At 40.8% G+C, this 20,483-nt stretch overlaps 1 protein-coding gene across 11 annotated transcripts in view; it reads left to right on the top strand.

The window, feature by feature from the left end:
* Positions 1-20,483, top strand: part of TRAK1 (trafficking kinesin protein 1) — a 130,501-nt gene that overhangs the window by 11,335 nt on the left and 98,683 nt on the right. For 2 of the 11 annotated variants that reach the window (XM_072033365.1, XM_038173838.2), the window contains exon 1: positions 13,205-13,823. The exons of 6 other annotated variants lie outside the window; for them this stretch is intronic. In XM_072033365.1, the coding sequence (XP_071889466.1) occupies positions 13,738-13,823 (86 nt within the window). In that variant the 5' untranslated portion in view covers positions 13,205-13,737. Of the gene's footprint in view, positions 1-2,245; positions 2,420-12,285; positions 12,559-13,204; positions 13,824-17,445; positions 17,591-20,483 lie in introns of those variants that run through there. 3 more of the 11 variants (XM_072033363.1, XM_072033371.1, XM_072033372.1) reach the window with 3 other exon arrangements.

The raw sequence follows: 20,483 nt of genomic DNA, 5'->3' as shown, positions 1-20,483 counted from the left end.
TTTTATTTTATTTTATTTTATTTTATTTTATTTTATTTTATTTTATTTTATTTTATTTTATTTTATTTTATTTTATTTTATTTTATTTTATTTTATTTTATTTTATTTTATTTTATTTTATTTTTTAACCACATAACCGTATTATTTCTCTAGCATTGACTTCTGTGTCAAGTATTGCAGATTTTTGTTTCATCTCCTCAGTTAAGAGGTAAGAGAGAAATGGGCAATCTCTTTTTCTCTGCAGGGAGCCAATTCATGGTTTGTAACTTTCTTGGTAGGAACTAGTTACATGGAGGGATTTGAAAGAGAAATTAACAAGGTTAAATGGAACTGATAAAATGCCAATAAGGGTCTTATTTAACTCTTAAAAAACTGAACAAACCCCAATTTGAATAACTGTTTCCTATATTTCTTTTCTAAATATATTTTTGCAAGATATACTGAGATGATGTTGCCTAGGAAGACTGGTTCCTTATGCCAGATTTTATAATAAACCCCTGTTTACATATAATAAACCCTGTGGCGGTCCAAAATTATACTAAACTGTCTTCCCTGTCTAACAAAAGCTCGATAAAGTGCATGTTAAAACTGATCTGAAAAAAAAAGCATTTCTGAACAAGTAGACTGAGAAGTAGACTTTCTCTTGGAGAAAGATTTCAGTAGGAGCTTACACACTGATGTTTACAGAAGCAATGCCTGTCAATTATGAGAATCAGCAGACAGCTACATAACTTGGGAATGGTTCCTTGAGTAAAGTCTGGGTAGAGAGGTTGCTGATGACCAATTCATAAAATTATTATTAGTATTTATTTAAATTTTGTCTTTAGGGTTGTCTTTTCTCTTTTGGGAAATGATTGAGGAGGCCAACAAAACGAGTCTTGCTGTAACGTAGTGCACTATTTACCCCATAGAAGGGTAAACCAGGCTCAAATCACAGTGATTATAAGTTGTTACTTGTTGCTTTTCATGTGAAGGTCAACCTTAGTGTGCCTGCTGTGAAAAAGGTGGAGAGGGAGAAAGGCGTATAGTCATAGGGTATTTGGTTGTGTGGTGTGTGTTTTGGTTTTTAGGTGGGGGAGTGGAATTTGGATGGGTCCATTACATTACAAGACCTGGTGGTTGGATCAAAATGGTTTGGATTTTGGTTTGGAAGCCTGTACTGCTTGTCTGGGCTGTTCTGCCTTTTAATTTGAAATAATAATAACAAAAAGTCTCACATTGCTATTGCTAGGTACAGTAACGCGTCTGGCCAAATATAGTTGGTATCTACAGTACCTCAGCTATGGAGACAGAAGAGTCTGGAATCCTTGCCGTGGCAAATGTATCTCTGAATTACAGCCCCTTGGATCTTGCAATATATGGACCCTGCTGAAATGTCAGCAGCTGCTTTCGCATTCGTGGTGCTGACAATATGACCTTCAGGTTAAGAGATCTCCCCTGACGTGAGCTCTGCCCAGGGTATGTTTATTTTACTCTGTATGGAGCTTTTGTAGTCAGGCTCTTCCAAGTGACCACAAAGCAAATGAGAGTAGAAACAGCTCTGTTTTCTGCGCTTGCAAATAGCTCTTGGAAGACTTCTGTACTGACACTTGTACTTTTTCATGGTGCCTTGGGGTATGATAATTTGTGGTAAAGTATGTGGGCAACTTAAATGAAAAGAAGGAACGAAAAGCAGCAAATGTATTTCTTGGCAGACCTGACGCCAGCTTTGGAGCAACTCCTGTTTGCACCTAGGTGGGTGGGTTTGCAAATGTGGGAGTTTGCTCGGGAGATGGTGCAGATAGGAGAGCAGAGTCAGTCTGTCAGCCTGCCTCAGCTCAGTGCTGGTGAAAGCCACTGAGCACAATGGCGTTATCTGGGATTTTTTTTCCCAAGTTTTGCCTCTTGTCTCCAGACCATGCCCAGCTTAAAAATCAGCACAAAGCTGTACCGTCAGTGTGCTAGCCACTCGTGTTAACTATTGCCTTCATATTTATTTAGGGTGGGGGGATATCAGCTGGCACAGGACTCAGCCATAGTGGAATAGCTGATGATTATTCCATGGTGTGTGCTTCTAGAGTTTGTTACCCTGAGCTAAGTTTAGCCAAGTGACTTTCAGTGGAGCCTGTCACCTCTTTATGTGAGCGCTCAGCTGGTGTGAATCAGAGTGCAGCTCTGAATGCCGAGGTTCTGTAGGGTAGGCACTGCCTTGGTAACAAAATTGTGGCTTGGGAGGCCTCTGGACCACTCCGTGGCTGCATGTGCCTGTGATCTGATCCGATTTATGAGCTTTGTGATTAGTTTATAGTGTTAAAACAGCTCTTGCATCCACCCCCTGTCTTCCACATGCGGAGGAAGAGGCGGTATTTCGGCAGTGCTGTTGGTGACGGGTTTTCACAAGGATGGGAACTGAGCCAAACCGGAGTTATTACAGGTTGAGGTAACTGTATCTACCAGTGACTGCACTTCGCAGTTATACAATGTTTGCATTGTGTCTGTCTTTGCCTTAATCACTTGTCTCGTGCCCTGACCTCCTGATTTTTCAGTTTCCTGAGTAGCAAGAAGCAAGTTCTATCAAGACAGCTGCTTAATGAGGTCTGCGTTAAAATACTTTGGAAGGGAAATTTTTTTTTTTTTTTTTTTTTCTGGAGAAACTATGATGCGTTGTGTGGCAGGGCATAGCATGCAGATGGTCTAGACAGCGTGCTGATTACGATTCCTGGCATCCTCCAATCGATACCTTGATCCTGTGAGTATAGAAGAGCTCAGTGCTTCTAAATTGTGTGCAGGTGCTGTTGTACTGAATGGAGCAGTGTGACTGCAGTGCACACGGTTACAGTCTGACTCTGTCTCTTTGAAGTGCAGAAGGGCTAAGCCAACCTAGAAGGGCTCCTTGTTTCTACCCACCTTTTGCCACACGGGACTTTGGAGCTATAGCGTGCCCTGCTAGGGAGAAGGGGAGAAAGAGCAGGCAAAGGAAACAGAACCTGCACAAAACCATAGTCGTGTCCACTCAGAGCCAGTGAGGTTGAGCTGTCTTGGGTACGAGAACTTTGTTAGTTCTCTGTGCCTGGGGAGATTATGCTTGTTTTGTGAATAGCAGCCTCTCCTGCCACGTTGAAGGACATCAGGTACCTTATTTGTAGTTACTGTATCTGTTACACAACCAACAGCACGGCAACAGACTTCTGAAATGTGTCTGATGTCAAATGTATTTTTAAAGAGCAGTGTAATTCACTGCCACTGCCAGCCCAGCCCCTTGCCACAGCCAGGGCCAACACTTGTGACACAGCTGTTGCTGCCATGGCACCACCGTTGGCTCCCCAGCTGCGGTTTAAGGTGGGAATGGAGCGGTTTTGCCTTACTTGCAGTCAGAAATCAGCAACGTGACACATACAGACTCCCATGAAGAGCTGGGAGTAGGCAGTTGTGTGTTTCAGGTATTGCTAGGGATTCATCGGCAGCTTGGTATTCATTGAGGCCACATCTCTTGTATCTATGGATGCTCCTCCACTGATGGGATGGTTTGCTTAGTTTCTTGAAATATACTTTTTTATTATTTTTAAATAATAATGAATTCAGAAATAAGAGCAGGTGTGTAGTTTTAATAATTTACCTGTGAGACCTGAGAGGAAAATATGCTACCTAATATCTAGATCGCAATTGCTCTGAGGGAAGTTAGGGTTTAGGTAGAGGGCTAGTAGAGAAGTAAGGCACAGAAACATGCATACAGTCATGCATCAGTTGTCACAGCCAAATCAATTACGGTTACTGGGCTGATCTTGTGCGTTAGCCTTTCTCAGACTTCAATGCTTTATATAAACTAAAAAATAACTTGTTCTGTATTTTCTCTTTGTTGTTCAGTGATGTGAGGAAAATTAAGAATGGTTACCTGCTAAATGGCTCTTAGTTTAAAATGAGCCAATATTGTCGAACAGTGTGGGAATTTGTCTGCTTTTGTGGTTGTTTTTTTCCCCCCTCTGTCCCTCATGGGAAACAAGAATGAAAACTTTGTGTAACGAGGCTGTTAGTGTCACATCTTGGTGCTTTATAGCAGGCTGATGAAACGGGCTGTGCTTGGAGCTCTGCATTCAGGCTCTTGTTCCTGTGGCTGCAGAAATGTGCTGAAGTAGCCACCCCTTCGTGCTTTGCCAGGGGCTACCCGTGGCTGTGCAGCACTTTGCTGCTCATATTGGTGGTGGTGCCGGTCAGTTACTGGGCCAGGTCCTGCCTTCTGGGGTGTGCCTGCATGCACTATTAAAAAATAAACCGAGCTCATGCCTGTTGACTGCTGGAAGCTACCAACATTTTTCTGTAGATGACACTAAAGAGGACAGGAGGTAGGCTGACGTGTAATGCAAGTCTCAGGCAGTGCTTCCCCACCCAGACATTGTTTTCCTTGTTCCCACCTTCAAGTCCTGTGTACAGTTTGCTAGCTATAATACTTGGTAATGCCCAGTGCTATCTTGAAGTGAACTAAAACATAGCTCCATTTCCTGAGTGCCTTGCTCTTATGCCTTTTCTTTTTCTTTGAAATGTAACTTCGCTCCTCTGTAAACCAGCTATGAACATCTTTAAAAGAAGGCAGGAACAAATGTTTATTTCTAAGTTAACTAAACAAGCTGGAATGGAAGACAGTCATTAGATTATATGGGGTGGAGGAAATGGATGCTGGGACCCTTGTGATATGGTTAAGTGCAATTAAAGCATGTTACATTTCTAACCCTTGACCACTTGAGACTTGCAGCTATTTCTTTGAGTACCTTCAGTTTTTGGCATGCAGAGTGCACTGGTAAGCTCGAGTTTAATCGAAGGAGCATGGAGAAATCCTATGGAGATGGTCACTGCTGAGCTACCTGAAATGTAAGCATTTCCATGTGCTTTCTGTCTTTGTTCATTTGCCAATGCAAATGGAGTTGGGGATGAATGGACACGTCCAACTGTTGAGCCTTTCCGAGCTCTGGCCGGGCTGGGGGCCGGTGTCAGAAACAGCCACATGAGTCTGCTGCGATCGCTGGACCGAGGACACCAGCTGTGCTATTATTAGGGGTTTTAAAGTCTGTGGCAGATGTTCTTAGGCCCTCTTCCAGCCCCCACATATGGTGCAGTGGAGTACATGGAAAAAGAAACGTCTGACAAGGAGTTTTTCCACGAAACAAACAGATAATTTTTTTCCCATGCAGCTGGACGAGATATTTTGCATTAACTTGCGTGAATCAAAAATAGTTTGAAGTATTTAAAGAAGAAAAAAGTGATTAAATGAGAATAAATACAAGTGCCTTGTTTGGAAAGTGTGGCTTACAGGACTAGCCACAACTCAGGTCCTCAGGTGTGCGTGTTCTGCCATTTGGATGTTTGTTTCCTGATTTCCTTTGACACTGCCGGTGCTGTATCACAGTTTGTATGCATATAGCAAAAAGCTGCTCCTGCCCTGTTATTGTATGTGTAAGTGGTGAAGCATAAGATGAAATGTGATACAGGGGAAAGAGTTATTAACAGCTTGAGGATTACAATATGTGGGAAGAACTGCCGTTATGGTAATACAGCGTATAGCAGTGAGAGAAGTTTTTCCTACCACAAAAAAAAAAAAAAAGAGAGAGAGAATGCATGTCTTGTTTGAAATGTGTGATTTGTGTCCCCTCTGGAAGTCAGTTAAGCAGTGTAAAGTATCAAGTATCCTGCAATTGTAAGTCACAAGCTGCTTCTATGGACTTCCTGATGTGCTCGGGGTTGTACAAAATGCATAATGGGATGGTATCTACCAAGAAGATGCACAATTGACTAAATGGTAAAACAGAGGTACATGAGGAGCTGAAAAATGCCAGGTATTTATAGTGGGTAACAAGTATATCCCTTTATTACTTGTATTACAGATTATTTTTTTTTTTAACAGTGTAAGCACGTTGTTGCTAAGCAGGACAACATAGCTCAGACAATTCCCTGAGCATCATCTTTTCCTCTCTGTCATTAAAGTTGGTTGGTGTTTTTGAGCTGAAACAGCTGAGATGCTGCGAGTGGTATCCTGTGTTAAACATCAGATGCTGTGTTTTCTTCTTTGTGTGTTTTTATTTTTATATGGCCATCTGTCAGCTTCCTAACTCTAATCAGACAGCTCCCTCATACAGGAGTTGTTTTTAGTATAATTAAAGAGAACAGTACCCCAAATAAACAATGTAACATGGAATTATTTGGGGGTTTTCATGTTGTTTTTTCCATTTATTTTCTCTGGTGGGCATCTTTCTTTTTGGATATTACAGGCACAGACCATACAATTGATCAGAAAATCTGAATACTCCCTTTCTGTTGCTGACTTATCCAACACAGGGACAAAAATGATGTGAAGCTGAAGTTTTGTTGTTGTTGTTGTTGTTTTTCTCTTTTAAGTCAGTGAACCAGGCTTTTAGTCAGGTGCTAGGACCCATCTGTAGGTACCTGTTTCTGCCAAGAGATTCACCCCTGGTTCCAGCTTGAATGTGATGACCTCTCTTGACCTCCCCATCCCCAGACAGTTAACCTCCCTACTTCCCAGTAATGGTGTTTTACGCCACTGGGGAGACCCAGATGGTTCTTTTACACCGTCTGGTGGGAACAGCCTGAAGAACTACGTGCCTCTGCTTCCTGCAGCATGGAGGCCATGAGATGTGATCCCAGAAGTCTTGCTAATGTGGGTGAGTGCTCTTCTGCACATTCCCCCCATCAGTTGCAAGCACTGCTGTATGTGCACACTGAAGTGAGCTGGTCTGTGCACTGGAACCCGCCTGCTAATAGATCAGATGGGTAATGGCAAGGAATCAGCGGCTAGTTGGATAAGATTGTGTCAGTCTGTCCAGCCACATAGCTCCCATGAAAAGAACAGTGCCTCCTGTGTTACTAAGATCACAGTGCTGGGCCCAGAGAAAATTTAAGAAGATTAGTCATGGCGCGTTGCCCTAAGTCTGACTCCTTAATCACAAGGATTTTTTTCCTGAAGATTTCATTGGCAAAACCAGAGAAAATCGGGATCTTGATCAGCTCCAGGGGCTTATTCAGAGTCCTGAAGGCTTGGAGCAAGTGAAGCCATGACGTGCTATCGTGGCTGGTTAGAACATGGCCTTCCCAGGGAAGAGGTTAGCTGAGCTGTCACTGCTGCACGAGGGGAGGAGACCGTGGTAAATACGCTGGTGATTGTTGGACTTTAAAGCAGTTCCTTGGTAGGTGGTGGGTCTTGTTTGACTGGGATCCAGCATTTAAATATCCTCTTACAGTATCAACAACTTTCTGACTGGGAAATAATTGCTGGGATTAAAGTGCTCGAGCCGTGCACTGAGAGTATTAAGCCCTGGTCCAAGGCCCCCTGTCCCCACTGGCTGTGTTCTGAAATTCCAGTTTCCTGTGTGCAAGGTAAGAGGGAAAGGAGAAGAGGATTTGTTATGAATGTATTTCAGAAATGCATTTTGTCCTTCTTCCCTCCCAAAAAAGTGCTAGAGGAAGCAGTTACCCATGTCAAATCCTAACTTGGGGGCTCCCTGCAGCTCCGGTGATGCCGTCAGTGGTGCTGGTTCACATACGTCTTCTGTCAGAGCACGCTTCCCTTGCAATGAGTTCCAGCTCAACAGTTGCCAGATACATTTTAATTTATCTGTGGCTATGTAATGCTTTAAAGATGTGGATTCTCATGTGGGTGTGTCGTTGTGGGTACATGGATCAGCCCTTCACAGATGAAAGTGTCATCCTCTCACTAAACAGATGTCCTAAATCTATTCTGGGGGAACATAGAGGAGCATTCTAGCCAATTCATGCCCTCTTCAGTCTTCATTAATATATTATAAATACTGTGGGATGATAGCATTAGGGATGTTTTGCTTTTGAAGGTTTGTTTTGTTAACTGACAGAACGATAGATTAATGCATACTCCAGGTCCTTGAGTGTATTGAAAACGGGCTCTGATTTTTGTATTACTTTTATTTTTTCTCAATAGGCCTGATGCTTCTTTTTGTTGCTGCCGTACAGTGCAGACCGTGTTCTTGCTTCAAGTCAGCAATAGGAGGAGAAATTTATGCTCTAAATGAGTGAAGCTCTGAAGAAGCAGATCTCTCACTCTCTCCCTCCTCCTAGGTTAAAATTAGATCTGCTGGTCTGACAGGAAGGGGCTTACTTCTCTTGCTTGTTTTCCAACTGTCGAGCAGAGCCTGTAGTCAGGCTGCACAAAGCAGCAGCATTCCTGGATCCTTTTAATGATGTATTGAGAACTTCATTGCCTCCCGATTTAATGAGTACAGTGAGTGTATTCACAACTAACAAGAGCGTGCTCATTAAACAGCAGTAAGTTAACTGTCCTATTCTCTTCTAGCAATTTGATTCATAATTAAACAGTGCCATATCTGAATACAACGCTGGGTTGCCAAACGGAGAGGTTAGATGTTTTGAGAGTATGCGTGGCTAGATAAGATTGTTGGAGTATAAGTAATTTAGCTCAGTTTGCCTCGCTGATAGGGCCAGTTTCCTTGGTGGGGGCTTTGTATTTTGTATTTTTCCAACCAAGCAAAACATTTAGATTTAAGCAGTTAGCCAAAGCATTAATTTTAATAGTCTTTTAGTATGTAAAGCTTCCAGTTCTATATTCTGTTGTATTGTACTGTTGCTGTTGTGTAAATCCCAAGCAGCCAGCTGTACTGATTGGAGTTACCAGAGTGGAACTGGGAGCACAACTGGACCCTTAATTGGCATAAGACTGCTGCGTAAACTCAATCTTACAGTCCTGATGGTTAAGTTATGCCATTTAAAAACTAAAGAGATTAGCTTGATATTTTGGATTGGCAGATGCAAGTTGGGTGAAGGGTTATGCAGCCCAGAAGCATGCAGAAGCTTGTTCCAATTGTCCTCAGTGGTGTTAAAATAAAAGTAGTAAGTGCCTACAGAAGTTATCTGCACCCAACAGCACGCTTATTTTGATTTTGCGTGGAACCAAGGGTGAGAACAAATACCAAATGTGTCTTTGTTCTTAATCTCATTTCTGGTCTGAAGTATTTTGGTCTTCGTAATTAAAAGCACAACTTAACATATTTGGTGGCAGAGGGAATCCGAGGCTGAGGGAGGGATAGCATGCATACTCTGTCTACTTGTCTACTGGCAACCTCCTGACACTGTTTTGGGGGCTTGTAGAATAATCAGAATGATACCAAGCCAATTCTTATTTAGAAACAGCTCACAATCTATTCTGTTTGTGCATTTTTTTTCATTTTCTTTCTTTTTTTTCCTTCTTATTTATTTTTTTTCCAAACTGGCTTCCTAAGAGCCACACAGTCCTTGGTACCTGTTTGCCATATGGAGCAGCAGCTCCCATGAGGATGGAGGCAGATGTACCGAATGCCTAATGCAGCCATCTGCAGCTGCTGCCTCTTACCACGGGCTGTCTGTACTTGCTCTGGTCTGCGTTCCCCAGCCAGTCCCTGCAGCAGGTCCCTGGCATGGATGCCCATTGATGTCTATTGAACATATGCTGAGTTTTCTAATAAATAATCATTAAAGTTTCCTCCTTTCCTCTTTTCCTTAAGAGCAGTCTTCATTCAGATATGCTGAGCGAGCATCATCGCATTCATCTTTTGCATCAATCCTGTTGAGAGTAATGGGAATGGTAAGGTTCCTTTTCAGTGTAAACTTACTGCTTTGTTCATGCTGCTGTGTGTTGCAAAACCTACTCATGAACTGTTTGAAGTAATTCAAAAGAAACAGACCTTTGTACACTCCAGCATATGGAAGAACTTGTTGGGTGTTTTTTTTTTTTCTTTCCTGTGTGTATGCTTTTGTTGCTGTTGTGTTTTACATTTGTTTGTTTAGTACTGTGGTTTAGGATTGCCAGGGCAGAAAATGACTGTTTCAGGAACAAGCTGCTTTTATTTTACTCTTACTTCTGAGGTTGCATTGCTATGACTTTTTTAATACTACACCACAAATCTAAATTAGAGGAGGAGGAGGAGGAAAGTGGAAACAGTTTCTATATTACATTGCTCACTTCTGTTTTTGCAAAATCTTTTTAAATTCAGCCCAAGCTTTGTATGCATTGCAGTTTACGATTTTCTTACAGTAGCCATATAACTTACTCTATACTTTTGATATTAAGACAGTCTACTACTGTGCCCATTTGCTAAGAGAATCTGTTTGCTGACTATGCTGGGCATCTGGAAAGCTGATAAATGTTCTCAGTGTTCTGGTTCAGAATAATTATTTATGCTGCCTACGAACAGAGTTTTCAGAGAAGCTGAAGGGGAAGGATACTTGCTTGTGTGGGTGTGAAATGGCTGTGTAGGGGATATTCTTCCTTTGAAAATGGTGCTTGTTTTTTTCTGTAAGCTGTCTTGGCACATCTGTTTAGTTTGGATCTTTATACCTACCGTACCGGATAACAGTTAGTACAAAGTATGAGCTTTTGTTACCTTGCATTAGTAAAAACAACACTAGTTCCCTTCCTCAATCTCTCTTTAGGTTATTTAAAAAAGACAATGACCTTTTTCTTCCTCGCCACCAAGCACAAATAGTACTGGAAGTTATATTACATATTTATCAGATAAAACTGTTTAGAAAGGTTGAGTTGAAATACACTGCAGGTAAAGGAAATCAAAAAAGCTTGTGCTTTGCACATAGGGCTTATTATGAGTTGGGCCATAGCAAATAGGCTATCGAAGAAGAGATGTGCCAGGCTGTAGATTTGGCAACGCTGCAAAGGTAGTTGAATTAACCTGTGAAGCTGACAGTCCTCTGAGGATAGACAGTGAGTGGACGGATGGTGTGGGTCATGCAGTCCTGGACTGTTCTGCTGTGGTGGCATCATGTTTTATGGATAGGCAGGAGCCATCTAGTTATGCCTTGAGGCTTTGAAGGTTTTATCAGCAGGATGACCTTTCTTTATGAAAGACTGTTGTGAGTAAGCAGCACCAAATAATTATTTGATTGTTGCTGATAAAGGCCCCGTGTTTATATTTTTGCAAAATCTGGGGTAACGCTCAGGTGTCCAAATCTGTCTCCTGCTGTTCTTCCTTTCATTGTTATCTATTTGTCTTCCCATCCTTCAGGAGTAGAGGGGATCTCACTGGGTGTACAGCACATTCATTAAGTAGAATGTGCTATGGGATTTCTACATGCCTTTTTGTTATTGTGAATCAGGGGAAATAAAAAGAGGGGGTGGTCTTTCAGAAACGATTTACCCAGGTACTATACATCAGTGTCTTAGTGGAAATGACTTTTGTCCCAGTGGAAGCTGGCGTTCCCGGTTCCTTTATTTAACAGCAAATTAATTATTTAAAGATGCGTAGAGTGCCTCTACAGTGCGAGGTGTCCTGATTTGGCAATTCACATCACAATTGCATAAGCACTTTTGCATGGAGCTGCTCAAAATACATAGAAAGTAATGGCTTGTGTTTCAGAATAAAGGCTGCCAAATACTAAACCTTCCATAATTTACTTGGATTTACTGACTATTTAACAATGACACAGTCTGGCAAAGGATAAATAGTCTTATTGTCTGTTCGTTGTTGATTATAGTGTAGGCAAATCTTCCTGCTGTTAAAGATGGATGGGCAAGACAGATGGAAGATGGCAATTACACACACTCACTGGAAAATCTGGAAATAAGCGTTGCTTGAAAAATTCTTAATTCCCAGAAAAAAAAGAAGTCAATTTCATAACTGAAAAATGAACGAAAATGAACAACTGATTTTTACAAGATACTTCATTTACCAGGATTTTAGGGAAATGTGGAAGTAAATTCCAGCTCGCAGACAAAGGGTACGAACAGGAAATCTTTCTTCTGTCTTCTGCATAGTGGTGAAAAGAGAACGTTTTATTCTGAAACTTAAGCCTTTAAATTCCATTCCCATTCCCTGAACGCTGAAATGCTGCATTTGTACGTTGCTGTGTATACTGAAAAAAAAAATAATATCCCTAACAGTGGAATTCACTCCTGATAACTTGAGGGTGGGAAGATGTTTTCTTTGAAACAGAAGCAGGTACGATAATTGCCTCAGATCCTGGGTTGTATGAAATATTTTCACTTGTTATTACTTCAAATATTGTTATTTCACTATTGGGCTTAAATCTCATTTCTCCCATTGCAGGTGTTTGTGTGCAAACTTAAGATGAAATTCAGAAATGCAGATGAGAGCAGGGCTGCATTTGCAAATTTAAACTACCTAATGAAATCCACCGCTCACCATATGGTGAATTTCAGTCTGCTGTAATCCCAGCCTGATACTCATAACAGTCCTTGTGCTTTAATATGTGAAAACTGCATGAGTCAGGGCTGTCGTCAAGCAGGAAGCGGTGGTGTGAAAAGGTACTGGGAATATCTGCAGCTCCACTGAGGAAGCAAACGATGGTTTATATATCTCAAAGGCTGGACTTTGTCCAGGCATATGGTTATGCTCAGTCATGAACTGGAGAATAATGAAGTGATTGAATGTAAATCAGTCTGAAAACATGCAAGAGAGTAAAGGATTTCTATAGAAAGAAGACAGTCTGAAATGAGGAATCTTCTTTTGGATTGGAGTTGGGCTGTCAGCGATCAGACGTTTGATGTAATAGGAAGCACTGGAAGTAACCATCAATGTAAGTGTGAGCCTTTTGAATAATTGCAGTTGATTTTTTTTTATTTTTTAAGAATCTGGGTTGTTAGACAAGATAGGGAAGATAATTTCAACAAGCAGGATCAGATGAGAAATGCTTAAAATTGGATTATCCTTTTTTTTTTTTTTTTTTCTTTTTCTTTTTGTCTGAAGGGGTATCTGTTTTGAAGAAGTTTTTGCTGGGAGGGAGTAGCATTCCATAGATACAGTGATTCAAATGTTTGTCACTGGTGTGGACTTTCCCTTGGAGGATGAAATTTATGCACCCTTTGTTTAGAAACAGAGAACTGGATCAGTCCACAGAGAGCTGCTGCTGGGAGAAGAGGTGGCTGCAACTGCAAACTTGTCCTGGGTGCGAGGAGACAGGAGGCGGTCTGAGAAGAACAATTGGGATCTGTCTTGCAAGAGAAATTAGGAAATAAAATTTCTTATTCCTCGAGAAAACTACTGAGCAATTCTTTCCAAATTCTTCATCCTCAGAATTTGCTGAGGGAACCATGCACTAAATAAAAATGCCATTTAGGGGAGGGTAGAATTTGTGACTGTCTGTGTCTTTTAGGAACATAAATTCAACGAAACGGGGCTTAATTTGTGGGAGTAGTTGTGTGACTGCCAGATGAGCTCATAGCTCTGTTTGTCTATCAGTGTGTCGAGACTTGCAGCAGAAAGCCTAAGCCTTTTGAAATGAAAGCATTTTAAAGTGCTGCTGTATTTTTTTTTCCCTGTAAATAAGTCTCACTACTTTTTGTGAAAACTCTGGCAACATTTTGTGGTGCTTTCATGACAGTATATTTGGTTTTCCTTTTTATGCTTGAGGAGAAGCTTTGCTAACCTGTCTTTCCTTCAGAGGTTGTTTGCTTGCAGTTGTCTATGCAGCTGTGTGCTGAAACTAAAAGATTTGGACGTAGTTAAAAATGTTGCTGATGCAAAAGGTATTCCGAAGATCAAGGTTTTCATGTAGCAGGCTGAAGAGAGAAGTAGTCTGACCCTTTCTCTTTGACTCAGTTTGGTAGCTTGTGCAACTGCTCAGCCAAGAGAGGGCGAGGAAACTTGTGCGGGAGCCAAAGTTACAATAGCATTCAAATGACCTTACAGCATCAAGAGCTCTTCGTGTGGGGGAAACGCAAATAGAAGCGACACTTAAAGCGAGCCTGCTAGCCAAATGGTGAAATTCTGGAGGGGGGAAGCAGGCTCAAGAAAGGAAGAATGCTTTGCAGATGACCAAGAGCAAAAAGAGCTGACAACCAGGTACAGTGCCGGCTGCTGCGGGGTTGCGATTCCCTGCTTGTGAACTTCATAGGGCTTAACTTTGAGTGCAGTTCATATGTTGTGTGTGTGCAGAGGCATTGCTAGTCACGTTTTGAATCATCTCAGACAAAGAGAGGGAACATGGCAAATGCTGCTGTAGTGCTTTTAGGATTGCCTTACTCTGCAGTTTAGTTCAGTGTTGTTTTTCAGCTGTTGCGCTGCCTGGCCACTTTCTCGGGGAGTGCTGAGCCGAGCTGCCACATTGTATTGCCACATACAGGTTTTGTTCTGGGGCAGGGGGAGAGGCTTATGCTGTGTTGGGCAAAAGTAGGGCAGCAACAGTGTGCTGTGCTGGAAGGGGTCAAGGATTGCTTTTTATTTTGGCTGTTTTCTCCCTCTTCCCCTGGTTGGAGTTGTACCTCAGAGGCTAAAGTTAGTGGTAGTAAAATGCCACGTTACTTAAAATGTTGCCACCATAAAATATTGTTTTATCTTTTCTTTTTGATGATAAACCAGTAGGGATTTCAGTTATTGAAGATTTTACCATCAAAGATTTTTTAAGGCTATAGACAAAACTGTTTTGGGCATCAGGTATCTTAAGTCATGATGCTATTATTAAACAGTTGCTGTGATGGGAGCAGGTGAATTGGTGCAGGCTGAATTATTTGTACAGCTTTGCAGGCTGTGGACTCCAAAGAATTTACATCTCTTTGGGATACCCGTAGGATATTCATGGATAAATCGTGTATCACCTATTTCTGTTGGTGATCCTGGAGCATGAGGGGCAGTGGAGGTGTTAATATTTATATGCTAACAGGTACTTTGGTAACTTCAAGCCTATTTACTGAAGTATGCTATTAGTGCTACCTGTCTAGCTGGTATGCTAGACTGTGTTCTGTTGTTAAAATGGAAATTCTTACAATATAAGGAGCTTAGTTATGAGTGTTTCCTTTGAAACGAGAGATGACTTGTGCTGGGGGTGTCATTATTTTATTAAGCACATTTGAGTTTGGTTTTCTTGCATGTATTTAAACTGGAAACCAGAACTTTCAAAGAGGAAAAGAGAAAATGGTTACAAATTATTACCATGAATTTCAGAAGGTATCAACTCTCTTTTCATACACCTCTATTATTTTGAGAGCAATTGTAAAATCTTGATGGCTCTGAAATATGTGGTTGCTGTCAGTGCTGTCAGAGTGAAGTGCTTGTGTTCTGGTGACTGGGAGGTGGGAAAACTGAACAGATTTTTTTTTTTTTTTTTACCCCAGCAAACATAGTTACTGTGAACTTGTTCGCTTACCAGTAAATCAAAATGTAGTAATCTTCACTGCTGTGATAAAATGGGGAACAAGTATGTGTAATTTACTGATTCTTTTTATGACTCCACAATTTGTCTGTCTGAACTTTGTTAAAAGCATAAGCACATTTAGTGAACTTGTAAAAAGTTTCAACTGCTTCTAATCAAGTTAAAACAAGAAATCAACTTTATTTAATATTTTTTTCACATGCTTTTTGTTACAAAATCCATTTTATCTCTGTGCCAAAGCAGTTTAAAGGGCCTTTGCATGCTTGGGAGCTTTTTAGCTTTGGAACAATGCCTGTAATAGCTGTTCCTTGCTCTGTGATTGACTGACTTGAAGGAAGTTGAAATTTCTTAATCAAAAGCCTCGTATTTACAAACTTCATAAAAATGCTATCAACTGGCACTACCTGCAGTGCTTAAAATCCTGAACACACTCAAAAAAAAATCTCAGTGCTGTTTTTAGACAACTGTAGGAAAGCAAAGGGAAGGAAATCAGAAAAAAAATGACAGAATTGTTAGCATCTCTAACATGGCTTTGCAAATTGTGGGAGCAAAATTGCAGTTGGACAGAGATAAGAGTTCATGTCAGGTAGAAATAATACCTTTCTTCTTAGCTCCTTTTACTCTCCACCTTCCCTGCCCCTTCTAGTTCAGGTAGGATTACATTGCAACCAAGGTGCTCTTAAATTCTATGAGGAGCCCTTGTCCACTGGGAGTAGACTAAAGAGATAAAAGTATTATTGAGTGAGATACATCTGACAGATTTTCCTTGTTCATTTTTACATGGCTTACTTTCCTTTTGTAAATTCCTATTTTACCCCAATAAAGAATGTGTAGGTACAGTTAATACAAAGAGTTTCTGTTTGCCCTGTGTATTTAACTTACCCTTACTGTTTCTTTCCATTAAGTCGTCTTCCAGTGAGGCTTATATACATGTATTCATCACAGAGTAGTCCAGAATTTGTCCCTACTTAATTTTATCCATAAATATGGAGGAACACGTCTTGCACTGGTGTTAAGCAATTATCAGTACTTGTGGAGGGATGTCCTTTTTGAAGGAAGACATTAAAATCAGAAATATCTTCAACACTTTATTTTATCCCCCGATCTTTTGTTCATTCTGGGTGTCACTGTTTAATTTATCTACATCTATGGCATGGACTACAATGGAAATATTTTTTTTTCTGGTCATCTGTGTGTATGGCATTAACGCAAACTCTGAGAAGAAAGTTGGAGGCAGAGGAAACCACCTGAAGGTTGTCGTTAGAAAATGCCCTATGGTCCTGAGGTGTTGTTCAGTGAGCAAGTGAGCATCCTGGTTCTAAATGGGTGATGGGAGCTTGGATAAAAGCAAAGAGTAGGTCTGCACTAACACTTGCAGTCTTCGAACACTAGCAAGAAAGTTGAATAAATCTTAATGCAGTCTTTTAACAGAACTGAAACCGTTGGGACTAATTTATAATACATTTACTAGTCTTTCTAATTAGGATTTTAGTTTGGGTTATTCTTGCACAACTCATTTCAAAAATAAAATAAAAGATGGGGGTGAATATGTGGCCTTTTAGAGCAATACAGCTTGCCTTCAAATCATTGCTAGTCATTGTTGGGCTGTACAGGAATTATGCTCCTATTGCTTCTAATCCTCAGGTTTTCCAAGGCTTTTACCTTGTGGTTTCCATGTTGTTGGGTTTTTAAATACCGAAACTATTTCCTCATCGACTGTGGTGCTGTCCCATTTGATCCTTTTTGCTCTAAAAGAGATGAAATGTTGTTCCTGATGTCATTTGACTTGACACGTTCAGGGTTTCACCAGAGAGCTGGAATTGAGGTTGAAAAACGTAACTGACAAGGAAACTTTCATTACAGCAGATTCAAAAAGAATAGATGCCTTGTTAGGCTCAAAAAATCATGTGAACTTGAGCCACTCAAGAGCTTAATTTAGTGGAAGCCTGGCCTGAGAGGCTTAATATAGATAGCTCAGATATCATGTGGAAATTCTAATTTAGACATGTATTGATATAAGAGACGTTGAGCTTATTTTTACTCGTTCCTGGCTGGATTGTTTGTTTGTTTCCTTCCCTTAACCCCACTCTTTATTCTCAGGAAACGTAGTGCATTGCCAACTGTTAGTGCACAGCTACACCCAACTGTACAAGGGAAAGTGGAGGAAAATCGGCCCTCCCATACTGCCGCTTGTCCTGGGCTAGCCAGTTTTCAGGAGAGTTTTCAAACAGTTTAGTCTTTAATAAACATGTTTGGTACTGTTCCTGGTGACTTTGATAAAGGAGGTGAAACACGAAGAGACACATGCGTCTGGTCAGGGTATTGTTCAGCTTGCTGAGCACTGGTGACTTCTGGCCTGGGCTTTTCCTTTTCTGCCCGTAAGTGAAGTTCCTGGAGAGGTGAGAGAGAAAACGTGTGTGGTGCGGAAAATGCTCATCTCTCCAAGCTGAGAGAAAAGGAGGTAAGTTCAGATGCATGACTTTCAACCCCCTCCTTCAATGGAAAGAAAAAAAATCTTGAAATATTTATCTTGAAGTGGCAAAGTACAGGTCAGTCGATCAAGTACTCTCCTCTGCCTCTGAAAGAAAGATGCAACTTCACTGGGTTTTCTACTCTTTCCCCTTTTTATTTTCTAAAGTTAGACATAAGCACTGGTTTACTTGCGTATTTCCCAATACTGTAGCTATTACATCAACAGCACAGTAATTTTTAACTGGGTCTAGAAAACTCAGTTTCTGGCATGGTCATTAACATAACATCACTAGGAAGGTCACAGTGTAACTGATGTGACTTGCCCTCCAGTGAAAGTGTCATGGGAAAAACAAATGGACAAGTGGACTCCCTGAACTTCTCTGGATGTTTATTGTAGCCATGGAAAATTCTGCTTCGCTAAAATCTACTTTAAACTTAAGAAGAAAAAAAAGCACTCTAAATCTTTATATATATATATATATTTAATATAAATATATATATATGCTTTGAAATATCACTTCAAATCTGCACAGGAATTTATTTGGGGTAACACTGTACTGGTGATGTGGAAGCAGCTGGTGATTTTAACTGCACAAGAGAAAATACTTCTGAAACATATTCCGAGTGTGGAGTAACTGTTGTTGATATCACTCCCAGGCTTCTTAAAATGAGAGCTCTTAATGCAGTCACAGTTTGTGCCATGTGACTCTGTAGGATAGGATATCTTCATTTTCAAAAACTTTGTATGTTGATGTTGGATGTTTCACTGATTGCTTTGCTACTGACAAGAAATGGTTGCCTCAAATTTTTTAGAGTATCTACATGAAGGACAATATCAATCTGAATCATTTGCATTAGAAGTAAGTTTTGTTAAAAGTACCTTACAAAATGTAAACCAAATGTTTCCATTAAATTCATGCTATTAAACAAGGCAAGGCTTTTCCAAAGAAAAGAGAATAAGCAACTGGGTAACTTTTTCGGTATTAATGCATTCGTGCATTCCATACAGTGCTATCGAAATTCTTCTGTCTCAAGGTTTGATGGAAAGGTGCCCCATGTTGCTTTTTGAGACTCTACCCTTTAATTGTGCAGCTCAGGTCTTTGAGTGATGAAGGATCACTTGCGTTTTTCCAGAAGCAGCGATCATAGCACGCAATGCAATAACACAACCCACAACACAGGTGTCCACACAAAGGTGACCTGGGCAAGCCTTTTAATCTCTTTATTTTTCTCATTATAAAATTGTAATAAAACAACTTCTGAAGTGTTGAGTGTTGCCATGGCCTACAGAGTATCATGTACTTTATTGCATGTTGTTTATAAAGACATCCAGAGAAAAAATTGTGGGGGACTACTGAACTGCAGACTGATGTGTATTTAAGTACTTCGTATTATTGACAGGTTTCTAGCATATTCTGATTTTACAGTCAGTGTTGCTTATAATGCACTTATGCTCATGAAAAAATACCATTTTCAATACAATTTATTGAGATTACTTGTGAAGTATCCATTACTTTGGAAAAAAATACACACGTTCTGTTTGTGATGGGCAGGGATGCGCATGCAGTGAAGGCTTCCCGGACTCAATAAGCTGTTGTTCAGTCTGCCTCTTCAGTCTCTCGTGCCATCAGACTAAGCCGTGGGGCTGTTACTAGGTCTGCAGAAATGTTTTCTGCTGATAATGTGCATGTCTTGTTGCTAAAGCTATTTTTAGCAGCCTGGTTAGACGCTTAGAGTCACCGAGGGACAGAGTCCTGGCGGGGAGCTGTAAAAGGGAGCTGCTGCTGGTGTGCGATGGGAAGGGGGAAAAGGTTCCTTTCATTCCCCAGTTGTTGGGTCTATTTTTGACTGTTTTCATATTTCCTGATAAATGGCAAAGAAATGGCCTGTTTCTCAGGTTTGCTAGCTTGAGAAAAAGCATACCTTGGGCTAGGAATAATCCCCGTGTCACCAAGGGAACGTTACACGAGGGGAAACTTCCTTCGGGACTGCAGTAATGTTCAAAGGCTCAGCATCTTGGGATCCTTTTCACTAGTGAATCCAAGAGCTGTTGCTCTTCATCATGCTTTGGTGGAAAGGCTCTGACCTGAATCATTTAGGATGCAGTGGGAGTGATGATAGTTTGTGTACTGCATTTGCTCATCCACAATACTTTTCTGACTGCACAGTAACTAGGGAAGGGTGATGCAGACAATGTCACCAAAAAGGGAGTTGGTTATAAATTGGAGAACCTTGAATACGATCATAATGCCAAGGTACAGGCAGCTTTTTAATGATTAAAGTTTGGTATATAAAAAATTAATATGAAAAGACCTCATGCTTCAATTTGATCTATTTTATTCATGGAGCTATTGTACATACAGACAGCTGAGGTAGCAAACTAGCACAAAGCACAAGAGGGCCCAACAGTAAGCACAGTTATGTGCTGCATTATGAATTTGGAGCAGGAAAGCTGCTGTCTTTCCCTGGTGGCAATATACCTAGCGAGACTGCCCTAAGTATATTGCCGCACTCCCCCTCGCCTCCTGTCTTCCAAATCTTTTTTTTTTTTTTTTTAATGTGTGCTTTGATTTAGAACAGAAATAAATTCAAAGGTCACCCCCGGTGTTTCAGCCTTCACATGCATGGCTGAGTGAATGTGCTTTTCTTGGCTTTCATGTTAATCTTTGCAAATAAAATTTGCAGGTAGAGAATTCAAAATGGAATTCAAAGCTGCTTGAGACTTCTCTAAATGACATACCTGGGAACATTGCCACATAGCAGAAACTTCTCAGTGATGTGTATTTCATTGCTGTGGGAACACCAAAGGTAAAGTAAGCTAAGCAGTATCAGTTGCAACAGTGCTTAATAAAACAAGGTTCCGTGAAATCCAGTAGTTGTAG

The sequence above is a fragment of the Anas platyrhynchos genome, chromosome 2, assembly GCF_047663525.1.
Source record: "Anas platyrhynchos isolate ZD024472 breed Pekin duck chromosome 2, IASCAAS_PekinDuck_T2T, whole genome shotgun sequence".
NCBI classification, from domain to species: Eukaryota; Metazoa; Chordata; class Aves; order Anseriformes; family Anatidae; genus Anas; species Anas platyrhynchos.
This window is presented reverse-complemented; position numbering and strand designations above follow the sequence as displayed.